Raw genomic sequence first — 19,903 nt, 5'->3', positions numbered from 1 at the left:
TGCTAGAATTTTGTTGAGGATTTTTGCATCAATATTCATCAGTGATATTGACCTATGGTTTTCATTTTTGATGTGTCTTTGTCTGGTTTTGGTATCAGGGTAATACTGGCCTCATAGAATGAGTTTGGAAGTACTTCTTCCTGTTCTATTTTTCAAAATAGTTTCAGTAGAATTGATATGAGCTAATCTTACATATTTTAGAATTCGACAGTGAAGCCATCAGGTCCTGGGCTTTCTTTCCTGGGAGACTTTCCCACCGCCCCCGCCACCCCTCCGAGACCGAGTCTCACTCTGTTGCCCAGGCTGGAGTGCAGTGGCATGATCTCAGGTCACTGCAACCTCCACCTTCTGGGAGAGTTTTAATTATGGCTTTTGTCTCATTACTTGTTGATTAGTCTGTTCAGGTTTGGGATTTCTTCCTGATTCTGTGTTTTTCCTTGTCCTTAATATTACCAGTGAGTTGTGTACCTTCAGATGATTTCTTATTGCTCATTAATGTCCTTTTCTTTCTGATTGAAGTACTCCCTTTAGCGTTTCTTGTAGGATGAGTCTGGTATGGCTGAAATCCCTCCGCTTTTGCTCATCTGGAAAAGTCTTTGTTTCTCCTTCATGTTTGAAGGATATTTTCACCAGATATGCTATTCTAGGGCAAAAGTTTTTTTTTTTTTCCTTCAGCATCTTAAATATGTCATGCCACTCTCTACTGGCCTTTAAGGTTTCTACTAAAAAGTCTTGTCAAAGGTATTGGAACTCCAGTGTATGTTATTTCTTCTTTTCTTTTGCTTCTTTTAGGATCCATTCTTTATCCTTGACCTTTGGGTGTTTAATTATTAAATGATTTGAGGTGGTCTTTGGGTTAAATTTGCTTGGTGTTCTTTATCCTTTTTGTACTTGGATATTGATATCTTTCCCTCGGATGGGAAGTTCTGTGTTATTATCCCTTTGAATGCTTCTACCCTCATCTCATTATCTACTTGCTCTTTAAGGCTGATAACTCTTAGATTTGCCCTAGGGTACACGTGCACAACGTGCAGGTTTGTTACATATGTATACATGTGCCATGTTGGTGTGCTGCACCCATCAACTCGTCAGCACCCATCGACTCGTCATTTATATCAGGTGTAACTCCCAATGCAATCCCTCCCCCCTCCCCCCTCCCCATGATAGGCCCCAGTGTGTGATGTTCCCCTTCCCATGTCCAAGTGATCTCATTGTTCAATTCCCACCTATGAGTGAGAACATGCGGTATTTGGTTTTCTGTTCTTGCAAAAGTTTGCTGAGAATAATGGTTTCCAGCTGCACCCATGTCCCTACAAAGGACACTAACTCATCTTTTTTTATGGCTGCATAGTATTCCATGGTGTATATGTGCCACATTTTCTTAATCCAGTCTGTCACTGATGGACATTTGGGTTGATTCCAAGTCTTTGCTGTTCTGAAGAGTGCCGCAATAAACATATGTGTGCATGTGTCTTTATAGCAGCATGATTCATAATCCTATGGGTATATACACAGTAATGCTATGGCTGGGTCATATGGTATTTCTAGTTCTAGATCCTTGAGGAATCGCCATACTGTTTTCCACAATGGTTGAACTAGTTTACAATCCCACCAACAGTGTAAAAGTGTTCCTATTTCTCCACATCCTCCAGCACTCTTGTTTCCTGACTTTTTAATGATTGCCATTCTAACTGGTGTGAGATGGTATCTCATTGTGGTTTTGATTTGCATTTCTCTGATGGCGAGTGATGACAAGCATTTTTTCATGTGTCTGTTGGCTGTATGAATGTCTTCTTTTGAGAAATGTCTGTTCATATCCTTTGCCCATCTTTTGATGGGGTTGTTTGTTTTTTCTTGTAAACTTGTTTGAGTTCTTTGTAGGTTCTGGATATTGGCCCTTTGTCTGATGAGTAGATTGCAAAAATTTTCTCCCATTCTGTAGGTTGCCTGTTCACTCTGATGGTAGTTTCTTTTGCTGCGCAGAAGCTCTTTAGTTTAATTACATCCCATTTGTCAATTTTGGCTTTTGTTGCCATTGCTTTTGGTGTTTTAGACATGAAGTCCTTTCCCATGCCTATGTCCTGAATGGTATTACCTAGGTTTTCTTCTAGGGTTTTTATGGTTTTAGGTCTAACATTTAAGTCTCTAATCCATCTTGAATTAATTTTCATATAAGGAGTAAGGAAAGGATCCAGTTTCAGCTTTCTACTTATGGCTAGCCATTTTCCCAGCACCATTTATTAATAGGAATCCTTTCCCCATTTCTTGTTTTTGTCAGATTTGTCAAAGATCAGATGGCTGTAGATGTGTGGTACTATTCTGAGGGCTCTGTTCTGTTCCATTGGTCTGTATGTCTGTTTTGGTACCGGTACCATGCTGTTTTGGTTACTGTAGCCTTGTAGTGTAGTTTGAAGTCAGGTAGTGTGATGCATCCAGCTTTGTTCTTTTGACTTAGGATTGTCTTGGCAATGCGGGCTCTTTTTTGCTTCCATATGAACTTTAAAGCAGTTTTTTCCAATTCTGTGAAGGAAGTCATTGGTAGCTTCATGGGGATGGCATTGAATCTATAAATTACCTTTTCACAATATTGATTCTTTCACAATATTGATTCTTCCTATCCATGAGTATGGTATGTTCTTCCATTTGTTTGTGTCCTCTTTTATTTCACTGAGCAGTGGTTTGTAGTTCTCCTTGAAGAGGTCCTTTACATCCCTTGTAAGTTGGATTCCTAGGTATTTTATTCTCTTTGAAGCAATTGTGAATGGAAGTTCATTCATGATTTGGCTCTCTGTTTGTCTGTTACTAGTATATAAGAATGCTTGTGATTTTTGCACATTAATTTTGTATCCTGAGACTTTGCTGAAGTTGCTTATCAGAATAAGGAGATTTTGGGCTGAGATGATGGGGTTTTCTAAATATACAATCATGTCATCTGCAAACAGGGACAATTTGACTTCTTCTTTTCCTAACTGAATACCCTTGATTTCTTTCTCTTGCCTGATTGCCCTAGCCAGAACTTCCAACACTGTGTTGAATAGGAGTGGTGAGAGAGGGCATCCCTGTCTTGTGCCAGTTTTCAAAGGGATGCTTCCAGTTTTTGCCCATTCAGTATGATATTGGCTGTGGGTTGGTCATAAATAGCTCTTATGATTTTGACATACGTTCCATCAATACCGAATTTATTGCGAGTTTTTAGCATGAAGGGCTGTTGAATTTTGTCAAAGGCCTTGTCTGCATCTATTGAGATAATCATGTGGTTTTTTTCTTTGGTTCTGTTTATGTGCTGGATTACGTTTATTGATTTGCGTAGGTTGAACCAGCTTTACCTCCCAGGGATGAAGCCCACTTGATCATGGTGGATAAGGTTTTTGATGTGCTGCTGGATTCAGTTTGCCTGCATTTTATTTAAGATTTTTGCATCTATGTTCATCAGGGATATTGGTCTAAAATTCTCTTTTTTTGTTGTGTTTCTGTCAGTCTTCGGTATCAGGATGATGTTGGCCTCATAAAGTGAGTTAGGGAGGATTCCCTCTTTTTCTATTGATTGGAATAGTTTCAGAAGGAAAGGTACTAACTCCTCCTTGTACCTCTGGTAGAATTCGGCTGTGAATCCGTCTGGTCCTGGACTTTTTTTGGTTCGTAGGCTATTAATTATTGCCTCAATTTCAGAGCCTGATATTGGTCTATTAAGGCATTCGACTTCTTCCTGGTTTAGTCTTGGGAGAGTGTAAGTGTCCAGGAAATTATCCATTTCTTCTATGTTTTCTAGTTTATTTGCATAGAGGTGTTTATAGTATTCTCTGATGGTAGTTTGTATTTCTGTGGGGTCGGTGGTCATAACCCCTTTATCATTTTTTATTGCGTCTATTTGATTCTTCTTTCTTTTTTCTTTATTAGTCTTGCTAGCGGTCTATCAATTTTGTTGATCTTTTCAAAAAACCAGCTCCCGGATTCATTGATTTTTTGTAGGGTCTTTTGTGTCTCTATCTCCTTCAGTTCTGCTCTGATCTTAGTTATTTCTTGCCTTCTACTAGCTTTTGAATGTGTTTGCTCTTCCTTCTCTAGTTCTTTTAATTGTGATGTTAGGGTGTCCATTTTAGATCTTTCCAGCTTTCTCTTGTGGGCATTTAGTGTTATAAATTTCCGTCTACACACTGCTTTAAATATGTCCCAGAGATTCTGGTACGTTGTGTCTATGTTCTCAGTGATTTCAAAGAACATCTTTACTTCTGCCTGAATTTCGTTATTTACCCAGTAGTCATTCAGGAGGAGGTTGTTCAGTTTCCATGTATTTGTGCAGTTTTGAGTGAGTTTCTTAATCCTGAGTTCTAATTTGATTGCACTGTGGTCTGAGAGTCAGTTTGTTGTGATTTCTGTTTTTTTACACTTGCTGAGGAATGTTTTACTTCCAATCATGTGATCAATTTTGGAATAAGTGCACTGTGATGTTGAGAAGAATGTATATTCTGTTGATTTGAGGTGGACAGTTTTGTTTATGTCTTTTAAGTACGCTAGGTCCGGAGCTGAATTCAAGTCCTGGATATCCTTGGTAATTTTCTGTCTCATTGATCTGTCTAATATTGACAGTGGGGTGTTAAAGTCTCCCACTATTAACAGAGGGGGAGATGCGCTCTGATATTTTGAATTTCCAGCTTTTCTGCACTGCTTTTTCCCCATCTTTGTGGTTTTATCTGCCTTTGGTCTTTGATGACGGTGACAAATTGATGGGGTTTTGGTGTGGGTGTCCTTTCTGTTTGTTAGTTTTCCTTCTAACAGTCAGGACCCTCAGCTGTAGGTCTGTTGGAGATTGCTTGAGGTTCACTCCAGACGCTGTTTGCCTGGGTATCAGCAGCAGAGTTTGCAGAAGATAGAATATTGCTGAACAGTGAGTGTTGCTGTCTGATTCTTGCTCTGGAAGCTTCGTCTCAGGGGTGTACCCTGCTGTGTGAGGTGTGAGGTGTCGGTCTGCACCTAGTGGAGGATGTCTCCCAGTTAGGTAGTCTACTCAGGGGTCAGGACCCACTTGAGCAGGCAGTCTGTCTGTTCTCAGATCTCAACCTCCGTGCTGGGAGATCCACTGCTCTCTTCAAAACTGTCAGCCAGGGGCATTTACCTCTGCCGAGGTTTCTGCTACTTTTTGTTTAACTATGCCCTGTCCCCAGAGATGGAGTCTACAGAGACAGGCAGGCACCCTTAAGCTGCGGTGGCCTCCACCCAGTTCGAGCTTCCCTTCCCGGTGGCTTTGTTTACCTACTTAAGCCTCAGCAATGGCCCCTCCCCCAGCCTCGCTACTGCCTTTCAGTTAGATCTCAGACTGCTGTTCTAGCAAGGAGGGAGGCTCCGTGGGCGTGGGACCCTCCCGTCCAGGTGTGGGATATCATTTCCTGGTGTGCCGTTTGCTAAGACCCTTGGTAAAGCACAGTATTAGGGTGGGAGTTACCTGATTTTCTAGGTGTTGTGTGTCTCAGTTTCCCTTGGCTAGGAAAAGGGATTCCCTTATCCCTTTTGCTTCCCAGGTGAGGCGATGGCTCGCCCTGCTTCAGTTCTCGCTGGTAGGGCTGCACCAACTGACCAGCACAGATTGTCTGGCACTCCCCAGTGAGATGAACCTGGTACCTCAGTTGAAAATGCAGAAATCACTGGTTCTCTGTGTCACTAGCGCTGGGAGCTGGAGGCTGGAGCTGCTCCTGTTCGTCCATCTTGCTCCCGGAAACTGTTTTTTATTCTTTTGTCTCCTCTCTATGCATTTTCAAATAGGCTGTCTTCAAACTCACTAATTTTTTTCTTCTGCTTTACTCTGTGTAATTGTTTCGATCTCTTTGTTAAATTTATCTTATGGGATTCTGAATCCCTTCTCTGTATTATCTTGAATTTCTTTGAGTTTCCTCAAAACATATTTTGAATTCTCTTTCTGAATGGTCACATATCTCTCCAGGATTGGTCCCTGGTGCCTTATGTGGTTCATTTGGTTTGGTCATGTTTTCCTGGATCGTCTTGATGCTTGTAGATGCTCATTAGTGTCTGGGCATTGAAGAGTCAGGTATTTATTGTAGTCTTCACAGTCTGGTTGGTTTGTATCCATCCTTCTCAGGAAGTCTTTCCACATATACAAAGGGATTGGGTGTTGTGTTCTAAGCCATCTCTGCATTGGGGGGGGGGCACCCCAAGCCCAGAAACCCTATGGTTGTCACAGACTTGGGGAGGTTCCACTTTAATGTTCTTGAATAAAATCCAGAAGAATTTTCTGGACTACCAAGCAGAGACTCTTGTTCTTTTCTTTTACTTTATCCCAGACAAACAGTCTCTCTCTGTTCTGAGCCACCTAGACCTGAGGGTGGGTTGACACAAGCATCCCTGTGACCACCACCACTGAGTCTGTGCTGGGTCAGGCCTTAAACTAATACAGCACTGGACTTCAGCCAAGACCTGCTGTAACCACCACCTGGCTACTGCCAGTGTTCACTCAAAGTCCTGTGTCTCTACAGTCACCTGTTGGTGAAGCCAGTCGTACCTATGTCTTTTCCTTCAGCACAGTGAGTTCCCCTAGGCCCTTGGTAGGTCCAGAGATGCCATCTGGAAGCCAGAAACTCGAGTCAAAAACCTTAGAAGTCCATCTGGTGTTCTATTGTACTGTGACTGAACTGGCACTCAAGCCATGAGACATAGTCTTCCCTTCATTTTCCACAGTCAGAGGAGCCTAACCCCTTGGCCACTAGTACCATAGGCTTACAGGGAGTACTGCCAGGCTACTGCTGATGATCCCGTAAGGCCCAAGGCCTCTTTATTCAGCTTATCATGAATGCTGCTTGACCTGGGACTCACGCTTGAGGGCAGTGGGCTCCCCTCTGGCCCTGGGTAGATCCAGAAATGCCATGCAAGAGCATAATCCTGGAACTGGCCAATATCATGCCTGTGCTCTGTCCCTCTGTGGCCAATTGGTATCTAAGGCACAAGACAAAGTCCCCTTTACTTTTCTTTCCACCTTTCTTAGCTGGAGTGTCTCCCCATAGCCATTACAGCTTGGGAATGTGCTGAGTCTCATCTGAAGCCAGCACGTCTCAGAGTCTCATCCTAGGCCCATGATGTACTACCTGAGTTTTGCTACTGGTTATTCAGGGACCAAGGGCTCTTTAGTCAGTAGATGATGGGTCCTGCCAGAACTGGCTTCTTCCCTTCAAGGCAACATCTTCCCTTGTGGCCCAGGGTGTGTCTAGAAATGTCATCCATGAGCTAGGTCCTGGAAAAGGCATCACGACTCTGAATGATGCCCTATCCTACTGTGGTTAAGCTTGTATCCAAGATGCAAGACAAAATCCTTTTTACTCTGCCCTCACCTGTCCTCAAGTGGAAGGAAGGAGTCTCTTTTGAAACTGTGAGCTGTGCAGCCTAGGGTTGGGGAAGGGGTGGTGCAACCGCTGTATTATCTGCTCCAGCTGATATCTTAATATGTCATATGCTCCCCGCAAGTCCACTGGCTCAGCCCAGTTCATCACTAGGACTCACCTAAGACTTGAAGTCCTTGTGGCCTATACTGCCTTTCAAGTTAATTCAAGGCCCCAGAGCACTTTATCTCATAGTCGTGAGTCTTCCAAGAATTCAAGTTCTGATTTCTGGGATGGGTGATTCCCCTCTGGCTCTGTCTGTTTTAAATATTTCCTCCATGGGTGGGAGTCAGCAGAGTTCAGCCTAGTTTTGCTTTCTGCTGTGACAAGGCAGCACTGAATTTAATGCAATGTCTCGCAAGTGCTATACTGTCCCTCTCCACACCGTGTAGTCACTGCAGAGGGATGGGTGAGGGGTGGTGTTGGTGATCCAAGACTCTTTCTTACCCTCTTTCAGTGCTTCTTTTAACAATATGAAGTTAAAACCAGGTACTGTGAGTGGTCATCTGATTTTTCGTTCTTATGAAGGTCCTTTTTTGTGTAGATAGTTGTGAAATTGGTTTTCTTTTTGGGGCATGATTGGTGGAGCATTCTATTTGGCCCCCTTGCTCTGCCCCGCTTCTCCATTTATTTATTTATTTATTTTTAATTTTTTATTATACTTTAAGTTCTAGGGTACATGTGCATAACGTGCAGGTTTGTTACATATGTATACTTATGCCATGTTGGTGTGCTGCACCCATCAACTCGTCAGCACCCATCAAGTCATCATTTATATCATGTATAACTCCCCAATGCAATCCCTCCCTCCTCCCGCCTCCCCATGATAGGCCCCAGTGTGTGATGTTCCCCTTCCTGAGTCCAAGTGATCTCATTGTTCAGTTCCCACCTATGAGTGAGAACATACGGTGTTTGGTTTTCAATTGTATAAGTTTAAGGGGTACAAGTGCAGTTTTGTTACATGGATGTGATACATAGTGATGAAGTCTGAACTTTTAGTGTAACTAAGGAAGTTTTTTAACGTAGAGAGAATAACAATCAATATGGGAAGGAGCAAGCTGTGTAAAAAGTGTGGCAAAAGACTATTCTTGGCTAGGCAGAGTACGAAACTAGTGAGATGGGAATAAGCTTGCCTTGTTCTAATAACTGACACTAGTTCAGCTTGGCTAGGACATATTGAGCACAGCGGTGGGTGGAGAAAGCATTGAGGTGCAAGAGTGGAAGGGGGAAGATCAGTTAAGAGGATAATGAAGCAATCCAGGCAAAAAATGATGACAGCCCAACTAGTATGTTGCCAGCGGAGATGGAGAGAAGATGATTGAGGGGATGTTGGTGACTCTAAGGTTTCTGTTTTCGGTGACTGGGTGAATGGAGGTGCCATTTATAGAGCTAGAGAATTTGCCAATAGTTACACAGGTAGTAAATGAGTAAAGCCCCATAGGATTAGACCTTTGTACCTAACCTAGGTATACTTTTCTCTATTGCTAGTATTCCACAGGTTCCCTGGGACTGAGGCAGCTACAGAAATGCCTGATTTATTGCCCTCTAAAGATTGTGATTCATTGTTAAGGGTCCTAGAGAGTGCTGTCTCTGTCTTTGGTAGATATTTTTCCAGCAGAGAGCCATGAGACTCTTGCTTATCTGCAAACACCAGGCATGCAATGCAGCACCTCATCTCCCCTGAGTTTGAATCATACAAAGCAGGAAACATAGATATAACAGTTCTCATTAAACATACTGTGTTCATACTGTCAAATCCCAATATATTTATAATGGCATCACCCATTTCCCCAGGCTCCAAATGTGTCATTGATTCTTACCATTATCTCTTTTTTTTTTTCCCTCAAGTCAGAGTCTCACTCTGTTTCCAATGCTAGAGTGCAGTAGCACAATCTCGACTCACTGCAGCCTTGCTCTCCCAGGCTCAAGTAGTTCTCCCACCTCAACCTCTGGAGTAGCTGGGACTATAAGCACATGCCATCACACCTGGCTAATTCTGTTTATTTTTTTTTGTAGAGACAAGGTCTCACTATGTTGCCCAGGTTGGTCTCAAACTTCTGGACTCAAGTTATCCTCCCACCTCAGCTTCCCAAAGTGGGTGGGATTATAGGCATGAGCCATTAATATTCTCTTATGTCTTGAGTTATTTGTTTCTAAAGTTCTATTATTTCTTTCTAATTTTGAACAGGCTTTTTATTCATAATGGCTAAGGCTATGTATTGTGAAATTAGTGTCGTGATTTGACATCTCAGTCTGCTACTTACTGCTGAAAGTTGCTTCACACCTCTTTACCTCCATTTCCCTATCTTGGAATATTAATAGTGTAAATGCTTAAAATAGTATCCAGCATATAGTGAATACTCAGTAAATGCTAGGTTTTATTAATGTTTTTCTTTCAATTCCAATCTCTCTGTCACCTCTTTAGGTTTTATTCTTATATTTATTATTGATTCCTTCATCAATTCAATGAAAAACCAATTTGAGCTTTATATGCCAGACAAATAGATTACCCCAGTAGGCTCCTAGTCATTGTAGTTCACCTTACACAGCATGGGTAAATAATTTTAATGTACAACTTTGACCGAGTCATTCTTGAGTTAAACAGACTTTTAGTCTGTTTTATTATTATTTTAAAGTTCTCTATTGTCAATGCATCCCCATTATTGCTCACACCTAGGACAGACTGCTCTCTCACACACCCCCTTGGGTATATCATTGCCTTTTATGCTTAAGTCCAAATTCTCTTTTAAAAAATAATCCCAAGTTTTTCATCTGTGTTTTATAATAAGGATCATCTCATAATACTCTTGTAAGGATGCTCCATGCTCCAAGATGGCTGACCCTATGTGTACCATTCACTGCACTGCCTTACCAAGACCTTGCCACCAGCTGCCTGGGTTGTTTTCTTCATCTAAAAACTACCCATGCCTCCATATTTGTGCCTTCACAGTAACCCAGAGGTTATTAACTAGCCTTGGAACTGATATCACACTTATTTATTTTTTTGAGATAGAGTCTTGCTCTGTCACCCAGGCTGGAATGCAGTAGTGCAATCTCAGCTCACTGCAACCTCTGCCTCCCGGGTTCATACCTCAGCCTCCCAAGTAGCTGGGACTATAGGCACGCACCACCACACACAGCTAACTTTTGTGTTTTCAGTAGAGACAGGGTTTTACTATGTTGGCCAGACTGGTCTCAAACTCCTGACCTCAAATGATCGACGTGTTTCAGCCTTCCAAAGTGCTAGGATTACAGGCATGAGCCACCGCACCTGGCATATCACACTTACTATCTTTGTCACATAGTTAATATATATGCTTTATATTATGAATTCTTTTTCTGCATATATACTTTGTTCTTTAATTCAAATGATAAGTTGATGGAGATTACAAGTTGTGTTGTATGATGTTCATTGGCACAAACAGGAGCTTGTTCAATGATAATACAAGGGTAAATACTTTTGAAATAGGAAAATGGGCCTCACTGCTGAATTCCTTTACAATAATTTGTGTGTTCTAGAAATGAGCTCTGATCACCACAGGGGGTCACTGATTTACAAGTCAAATTTTCCTCAATTGGTTGAGGTGTAGATAAGAATTCTCAGAAGACATTCTTGAGAGATCACAATAAAATATATAGATAGCAATGCAGCCGTTGGGAGGTGTGGAGATGCTGTAAAATCACATAGAACTAAAAGTGAAAATTTCATTTACACACTTTAAACATCCCCTGAAATCCTATTCTTCCCTCTGTTAACAATTTGTTGTATAGCCTTCCAGATCTTTCCTCTTGAGAGAGAGAGAGAGAGAGAGAGAGAGAGAGAGAGAGAGAAAGAACAGGCACAAGATTTTAAAAACATAAATGAGATCCTACTATCCATGAGCATGTGTGTGTGTGTTTGTTCAGTATCTTTTTTGATTTGATAACATTTCATTGGCCATCTTTTTGTCTCATTACATCCAGCTTTATCTCATTCTTCTTAGCAGCTAATGCAGCTATTTCTGAATATTGAAATGATCAGCAATTGATGTGTTTAATCTTTGAAATGTTTGCCTGGGTATAGTCCAAAGCTGTGATTCAGACTGGATTTCATTCTGTTGCTCATCATGTGAACACTATACAGTTAATTAGCAAACACTTGGGAGAGTTGGTAGGTGGTGTGTAGTAAGTTGGAAAACAGTTTATGCAAGCCAGATTGCCACCAGAATTTAGAACAGCATAAATTAAATGCCCTAGGTAATTTACAGGGAGAAAAGGGGAAAAGATCGAGAGAAAGAGACTGTTAGAAAGAATACCAATACATTTTTGTGTCTGCATTATTGCTTGTTTCTGATTATAAAATAATACATGCTCGTTGTAGAAGATGGGAAACAGAAAACTATATTAAGAAGAAAGCAAACATTACCCTAATCGTACAACCCAGACTTATCCACAGTTAATATTTATTGTTGCTCATATAGCTTATTTCCTTTTTAAAATTTTTTATTATAAGATAAAACATTATGATTTTAAAGCATTTAAAACAATACAAAAGGGTATAAAGTAAAAATGAAAAGTCCTCTTCCCACTATCCCTGGTCCTCACTTTCCACAAAGTCATTCACTGTTAACAGTTTCTCTCATACTGTACATTGAAGTGTATTGATACTGGCTTTAATATGAGTATACAAATGTATTGTGTGTGATCTATATACCATAATGCGGTCACACTATGTTAATTTTTTATACTACTTTTTTTTCCATTTAGCTTTCTATCTTGAGCATACATATCCTATATATAATTCAAATACAGCCCAAAGATTCTGGGCATGGAGCTATTTCAAAAACTTTGGCCTGACACTGCCCCCCATGCCATTACATGCACTTGAGTTTCTAGCCTTACACAGAAGACCTGTAGCCTTTGCTGAGGGCTCTTTCTAGTGAATCACACATTCATCCTGTGTATATATGGCTCTATTTTATTTATTTATTTATTATTGAGACGCAGTCTCACTCTCTCCCAGGCTGGAGTGCAGTGGCACGATCTCGGCTCACTGCAAGCTCTGCCTCCTGGGTTCACGCCATTCTCTGCTTTAGCCTCCTGAGTAGCTGGTACTACAGGCACCAGCCACCACACCCAGCTTATTTTTTGTATTTTTAGTAGAGACGGGGTTTCACCGTGTTAGCCAGGATGGTCTCGGTATCTTGATCTTGTGATCCGCCCGCCTCGGCCTCCCAAAGTGCTGGGATTACAGGCATGAGCCACTGCACCCGGCCATATGGCTCTATTTTAGACTGTTTGGTAGAAGATATTAGAGGAACAGATATTTTAAAGTGCCAAAGACCTGAGTTTAGATCCCAGTTGCATTGGTTGCTAGCTATCTTTTAAAAAGAAAATGTTTTGAACAACTTTGTAATATATTTTTATCCTTTAGAAATGAGAGAACAGAGACCAAGCCAGGGAGAAGTGATTATGTAAGATCACACAGCTAGTTTATAGTAGAGCCGGATCACACAAAGACCTGTTTGAACAAGAGGCTATGTGCTTCCCACTCTAACATCTTGGCCTTTCTTTAGAACTCCTGTAGGTAACAATGTATTGTATTATTGAAAATCAATGAGAGAGTAGATTTCAAGTGTTCTTACCACAACAAAAGATAAGTATATGGGTAATATGTATGTTAATTAACTCGACTTAGCCATTCCACAGTGTATATACATCTCAAAACATCATGTTGTACATTTATACGATGCTTCTCAATCAATTAATTAACTTAAAAGATTTACTAGCATATGCCTTCAAGGTTATTGCCTAACCTTTTCACTTGACACAAGTTATGTATCTATTATCTTTCTAGTATCCAATCCCCCTCTCTCTGATTCTCTCTTTTGTGTGTGTGTGTCACATTCCCTTTTTAGGAGAGAAGCCTTATAAATGCACCTGGGATGGCTGCTCCTGGAAATTTGCTCGCTCAGATGAGCTTACTCGCCATTTCCGCAAGCACACAGGCATCAAGCCTTTCCGGTGCACAGACTGCAACCGCAGCTTTTCTCGTTCTGACCACCTGTCCCTGCATCGCCGTCGCCATGACACCATGTGAGCTGCACAGGTCACACTAGAGAAGCTGCGCTGGTATCTTTCCTGTTCGTGTGCTGAGGTTGGGACAATTTTTTCCTCTTTGACTTCAGCTTGCATCTGCAATGGGGTTGAAGCAGCCCACTGAGCCAAGTTGAGGAGACTGGAGGAAAAGAAAGCTGGTCTCCCGGAGGGGGCCCTTCATATTCTACCTTCACTTCTCCACTGTCTAGACCCGTTTCTTTCAACCTCCATGTGGGTTGAATTCCAGTGTGGCACCCATGGCTGCCTTCCCATCCCCCCTGCTCTGAAATAGGACATTTTTCCTACAGTAACAAAACAGGAATCAAACTCAAGGCTGTGAACAAACATACGCTGCTTTTTTCTTTCCAATTTTTCTCTTGTTTTCTAGAACTCTCGTCCATATGTTTTTTAAATAAGTACCTAAGAGTGGTTTGATAGTGTCCTAAATGACTTTTTTAACTTCCTAAATGGAAAGAGCATAACAATGTAGTTGATTGGTAAGATTTACAGGGATTTGGTTTCTGAGTATGAGGCACATTCCCAGTGAATAAGCTGAGTCCCATACCACACTGAAAAGGTTTTAATAAATCTAATCCTATTTCTTCTTAAAGTTTGGTTTTCAGACAGTGCTGGTGCTTCTGCTTCCTAAGTTCATAAAGGGAATGAGGAGTTCTTGTCCTTCTCCTCCTCTTTTTCTTCTCTTCCACTTTCTCCTTCAGGATTAAAGATTTTGCTGCACAATTATTATTTGTTAGGTTAAAGTTGGACAAATATTCAAAGCACACATAGACATATCAGTAAGGAGAAAAATGTTCCAGGAGAGTAGGTTGGGCAGAGGAACAAACAGACCTAGGACGATCCTGAGAACAAATAGAGGAGTTCATTTATTTGGATAGGATATCAAAAGTGCTGTTAATCACAAACCTCATTCAAATGGCAGGCTGTTGAGACAGTGTCTTGAGGGGCTGGCTGTACTGTTTTTTTTTTTGTTTACACAAAGAAACAATTGAGTATATTGCATGATGAGAAATCACACACTAGGGACATGTTATACAGAAGTGAGGGGTTGGAAGAACGGAATGTTGTTCACTCCATGGAATTATTGGCATTCATTCCTGTGTTTCAAATGAAACATAAGATGCTTTTCATGAAAACTGACATACAAAAAGCAATTTGATGTTCTGCAACTGCTATGAAAACCTAAGCCATTTGTTTTAGCTATTATAGCAGGTTGCATAATATACTCATTTGGCTGCCCAATCAGATTGTTTTATAATATTACCTGGGGCACAAAATCCTTTGTTCCTGGCCCTGGACCATAGATCTACCTCCACATGGCATATTTCCTTTCCTGGGGTCAGGGGTGGGGAAGGGGGCTTTGCATCACTTGAATTTGGACTCAGCCTCTCTTTTAAAGACTGCCTTTATATTGAACACCTTTTTCTTTTCAACCCTGCTTGAATACTTTAGGTTACTATTTCCTGAGGCTGTCCATTCTCACTAAATTGTAGAATTCTAGCACCAAGAAGGGATCCCGTTAACCATCTAGTCCTGCCCATCCCTCATATTTTACAGATGAGACAAATATGGGTCAGATTTTTTCTCTAGATGTTTCCTTGAGCCCTTATACACCTGCATGCTTATTCTCCTAGGGATCACATAATTTTATTTATTTTTTGAGAGACAGTTTCACTCTGTCACCCAGGCCGGAGTGCAGTGGCATAATCTCTGCTTACTGCAACCTCCGCCTTCCATGTTCAAGTGATTCTCCTGCCTCAGCCTCCCAAATAGCTTGGATTACAGGTGCGTGCCACCACACCTGGCTAAGTTTTGTATTATTAGTAGAGATGGGGTTTCACCATGTTGGCCAGGCTAGTCTCAAACTCCTGACCTCAAGTGATCTGCCTGCCTCGGCCTCCCAAAGTGCTGGGATTACAGGAGTGAGCCACCACGCCTGGCCAGGATCACATTATTAAACCAAATTAAAGTTTATGTGATTGGTTGCAATATTTGTCTAATTTTATATGTTATTCTTCAGAAAAACTTTAGAACTCAAAAATCATTTACAGCTGATTAAATAGCAAGTAAAGCGTACTTGTGGTCATTGCCATATAACATCAGGCACATACTTCTAACACTTCTATAATGTCTAGATTTTTTTTTTTTTCTTTTTTTTAGAGGGAGTCTCACTCTGTCGCCCAAGCTGGAGTGCAGTGGCCGGATCTCAGCTCACTGCAAGCTCTGCCTCCCGGGTTTATGCCATTCTCCTGCCTCAGCCTCCCGAGTAGCTGGGACTACAGGCGCCCGCCACCTCTCCTGGCTAGTTTTTTTTGTTTTTTTTTTTTGTTTTTTTGTATTTTTTAGTAGAGACGGGGTTTCACCGTGTTAGCCAGGATGGTCTCGATTTCCTGACCTCGTGATCCGCCCGTCTCGGCCTCCCAAAGTGCTGGGATTACAGGCTTGAGCCACCGCGCCCGGCCTAATGTCTAGATTTTATTTACCTCATTTTGACTTGCAGTGTCTGTCTAGATCATGAACTCTCTATAAATCCAAGGACTGGCTGTAGTTTTCAAAATGACGTGTGGGTTTTTACTGTTATCATTGTTATTTCGATCAGGGCTTTTTCCTGGCTTTGGGTATACAAGTTCCAAACTTGCATAATAATTGCTAACACACTAGGCAATATCTGGGGCCAGTCTGTTAAAGGGGACCTCTGATGTAGCTGTAAGACAGATTGGTAAAGATGAACTAACTTAAGTTTAAGCTTATAATTCAGTAGTTTATGCAATATTTCACGGTACAGCCCAAGCTTACTCATTTTCTTCAAAATTTGGAATCCTGATACTCCTTTTTCAGAGTTCAGAACTGAACTGCTCCCCTCAGAACTCAGAATCTTTTGCATTGAGACATATGATCTACTCATAAATAAAGGTTATCAAATATCTTGTTGAACTAATTAGGTTGATCAAATTAGGGTCCCAAATATTAGGGTCCCTGACATCTGAGCCTTTATCTAAAAATGTTTCTGTAACATAATGACAGCCTTTATGTTTGTTCATCGTCTATAGTAAAGAAGCAATTTTAACCCTATTCTCATTTCCTTCTCCCCTCCAAAAATTGATAAAAGCTTCCCAATTACTTACATATGCTCTAAGAAGTGTCTCAGGATTCATTAACAGAATCTTATAGAGTACAGGAATTCAAATATAGCACAGTACAGAGTTTACCAAAAACACATAAAACTTTACTAGATAGACAGTGAGGTGGAAAGGAACTAAAATGTATCTCTTGAATAGCATTTGGGGTTCAATTGAATTTGTTGTTTTTACAACAGCAAAGCACCTTTAGCCTGGACAGTTGCTTAGGGCATCGATAGGATTGGATAATATTCTGGGATCTGTTGCAGCAGAATTCCTCTATCTGATGATCAACAGTTGAACATAAACTTCATAATTATGGTAAAATTTAGGAAAAACTAAGAGTGTGAAGAGTGTGAACTGATTGGGTAGATTAGGCAGAGTGCATTATGGGCAAGACAAAGATTTTCGATATTAATTTCTTTTAAAATAAACTTTTTATTTTCAAACAGTTTCAGATTTACAGAAAAATTGTGAAGCTAGTACAGAGAGGTCTCATTTACCCCACATCCAGTTTCTCCTATTATTGACATCTTACATTAGTGTGGTATATTTGTTACAATTAATGAAACACAATGATATGTTAATATTATTAACTGAAGTCCATACTTTATTCAGGTTTCCTTAATTTTTACCTAATATCCTTTTTAAAGAATTGTTTCGGCCAAGCATGGTGGCTTACACCTGTAATCCCAGCACTTTGGGAGGCCGAGACAGGTGGATCACGAGGTCAGGAGTTCAAGACCAACCTGGACAATACGGTGAAACCCTGACTCTATTAAAAATACAAAAAATTAGCCAGGCGTGGTGGTAGGTATGTGAAATCCCAGCTACTTGGGAGGCTGAGGCAGGAGAATTGCTTGAACCTGGAGGCAGAGGTTGCAGTGAGCCGAGATGATGCCACTGCACTCCAGCCCAGGTGACAGAGCAACACTCCATCTCAAAAAAAAAAAAAAAAAAAAATGTGTTTCAGCATCTTGTTCAGGATTCCACATTACATCTGGTAATCATATCTCCTTAGGTTCCTGTAGGTTGTGACAGTTTCTTAGACTTTCCTTGTTTTCAGTGACCTTGACAGTTTTGAGAGATATTTTCCTCAACTGGGATTTGTCCATTGTCTTTCTCATGATTACACTGAGGTTATGAGTTTTTGAGAGTAGGACCACAGAGAAGAAGTGCCATTTTCATCACATCATACAGGCATACTTTGGAGACAATGCAGATTTGGTTTCAGATCACTGCAATGAAGCAAATATTACAATAAAGCAAGTCACACAAATTTTTTGGTTTCCCAGTGCATATAAAATGTTATGTTTACACTATCCTGTAGTCTGGTGAATGTGCAATAGCGTTATGTCTAAAAAACAATGTACCTACCTTATTTTAAAATACTTTATTGGTAAAATGTTACTGGCACAAACACGAAGTGAGCACATGCTATTGGAAAAATGGTGCCAATAGACTTGTTGGTCACAGGGTTACCACAAACTTTTAATTTGTAAAAAATGCAATATCAGCAAAGTGCAATAAAACAAAGCACAATAAAACGAGGTATGCCTGTATTTACATGACTCATCACTGTTGTTTAACCTTGATCACCTGACTGAAATAGTCATTGTCAGGTTTCTTCCCTGTACTCTTTTTTCCTCCCCTCCATACTGTAGTCTCTGAAAGGAAATCACTGTGTGCAGCCCATGCTTCCGGAGTGGTAAGTTATATGCCACACCCTTCAGAGCAAGTATCTTACATAAATTATTTGGAATTATTTTCTAAGGGAGATTGTCTCTTCTCCCCCATTTATTTATTTATACAATATTTATATCAGCATGGACTCATGGGTATTTATTTTATACTTTGAGTTATAATCTAATACTACTACTTTATTTTATTGCTCGAATTGTTCCAGCTTTGGCTATTGAGAGCTCTTTTGGGTGATTCTGAAGTCCTTTTGACATACCCCCGTCAGTTTTTTTTTGGCACATCCTTACTTTCTGCCACTGCAAGATGTTCCAGGCTCATCTTGTATATTTTGTGGCCTACTCCTATAATCAGCCATTTCTTCAAGAAGTCCTGGTTTCTTTTACTGGAAAATGTATTAGAAACCAATATCTGGGCATTAGGTATGCTCGTTGCTCCTGGGTTATTGTTGCTTCTAGGGCATCTCAGCTAACAGAGCAAGGAAACATATGTGTATACTATCCTATGTATATGCACATTCTATAAATATTTCTATATATAATCATCCAGATTTTTATTTAGCTAAACATGAGTTCATATTGATGTTTTCAACTCTAACGTGTTACCATGTGAATCATTCTGCTTCTTCCTCTTACTTATATGAAGCCTCCCACACTAATACTGAGAAACCTGGCTCTCAACCTCTGTCATCTATTTACTTATTTTTTTAAATTCAGTGTGCATATATAGCAGTATCTGAATTGTTAACCTGTATACCCATGGGAAACAACTTTATCAACTACAGCACAATGTGTGTGTACATGACAGTAATATTTTTGAACTCCAACAGCTCTTTGAAACAAAGTGGTCTGCAAAATTCTGGAATTAGGGATTTCTGTGATCTGAATTCCAAGATTCTGGGGTCTATCCTGCCCCCAAAAAGTTTTCTCGTGAACCAAACCATCAAGAATGTACCTAACCTTAAATAAGCCAAGGGAACTTACTGATGCTCCACAGTTTGCTAATTCTTATATGAGGTACTGGAGAGTGATGGATACAGAAGGAACTGGGTGGGCCAAGTTTAAATAAACACATAGCACTATCTTTTCTCACTGTTAAATATGGCTCTCTCACAACGGTAATGCCACCCTGAGTTACCTCTCTTCTGTATTTTCCCAGGTCTCACTTGTTTGACCTTAGGCAAGTCATATCACCTCTCTGTGCCTCAATTAATCCATTTGCAAAATGGGGATCTCAATATCTACCTCACAGGAATGTTGTGAGGCTTTTCATAAATTGATGTTGGCAAAAATGATGAAAGATCTTTAAGTGAACAACCAAGTATTATAGCCATTGTTTTAATGATAGTTATAGTACCTTATATTTACCCTATGTAAAAGAGAAGATTAGGCTTCCTAGGTGATAAACAGATAGATTTGAGTCAGTAAGAAGGATAATTAAAGAATGGCCACTGGAAGCAATATTATTTATTCTTTTACTTTTACTTTCCCTGTATCTTCTTTGTTACTAACAATAGGATTATCATCTGTTTCCGTACTTGAAATGTATTAGGACCTAAAGGAAGAGGTAGGCAAAATTCATTGCTTCAAAAGCTGTATTCTTCCCCCT

General features: G+C 40.5%; 1 protein-coding gene across 1 annotated transcript in view; it reads left to right on the top strand.

Annotated features, from left to right (window-relative positions):
- Positions 1–14,070, top strand: part of KLF8 (Kruppel like factor 8) — a 49,251-nt gene extending 35,181 nt beyond the window's left edge. Inside the window, 1 exon segment of the mRNA XM_033201157.1 lies at positions 13,280–14,070. Coding sequence (XP_033057048.1) covers positions 13,280–13,461 — 182 coding nt within the window. The 3' untranslated portion in view covers positions 13,462–14,070.
- The last annotated feature ends 5,833 nt before the right edge of the window (positions 14,071–19,903 follow it).

Source organism: Trachypithecus francoisi, unplaced genomic scaffold, assembly GCF_009764315.1.
Source record: "Trachypithecus francoisi isolate TF-2019V2 unplaced genomic scaffold, Tfra_2.0 Lachesis_group6, whole genome shotgun sequence".
In the NCBI taxonomy this organism is placed as follows: Eukaryota; Metazoa; Chordata; class Mammalia; order Primates; family Cercopithecidae; genus Trachypithecus; species Trachypithecus francoisi.
Note: the sequence above shows the minus strand (reverse complement) of the source record. Positions and strands in the feature narration are given on the sequence as shown.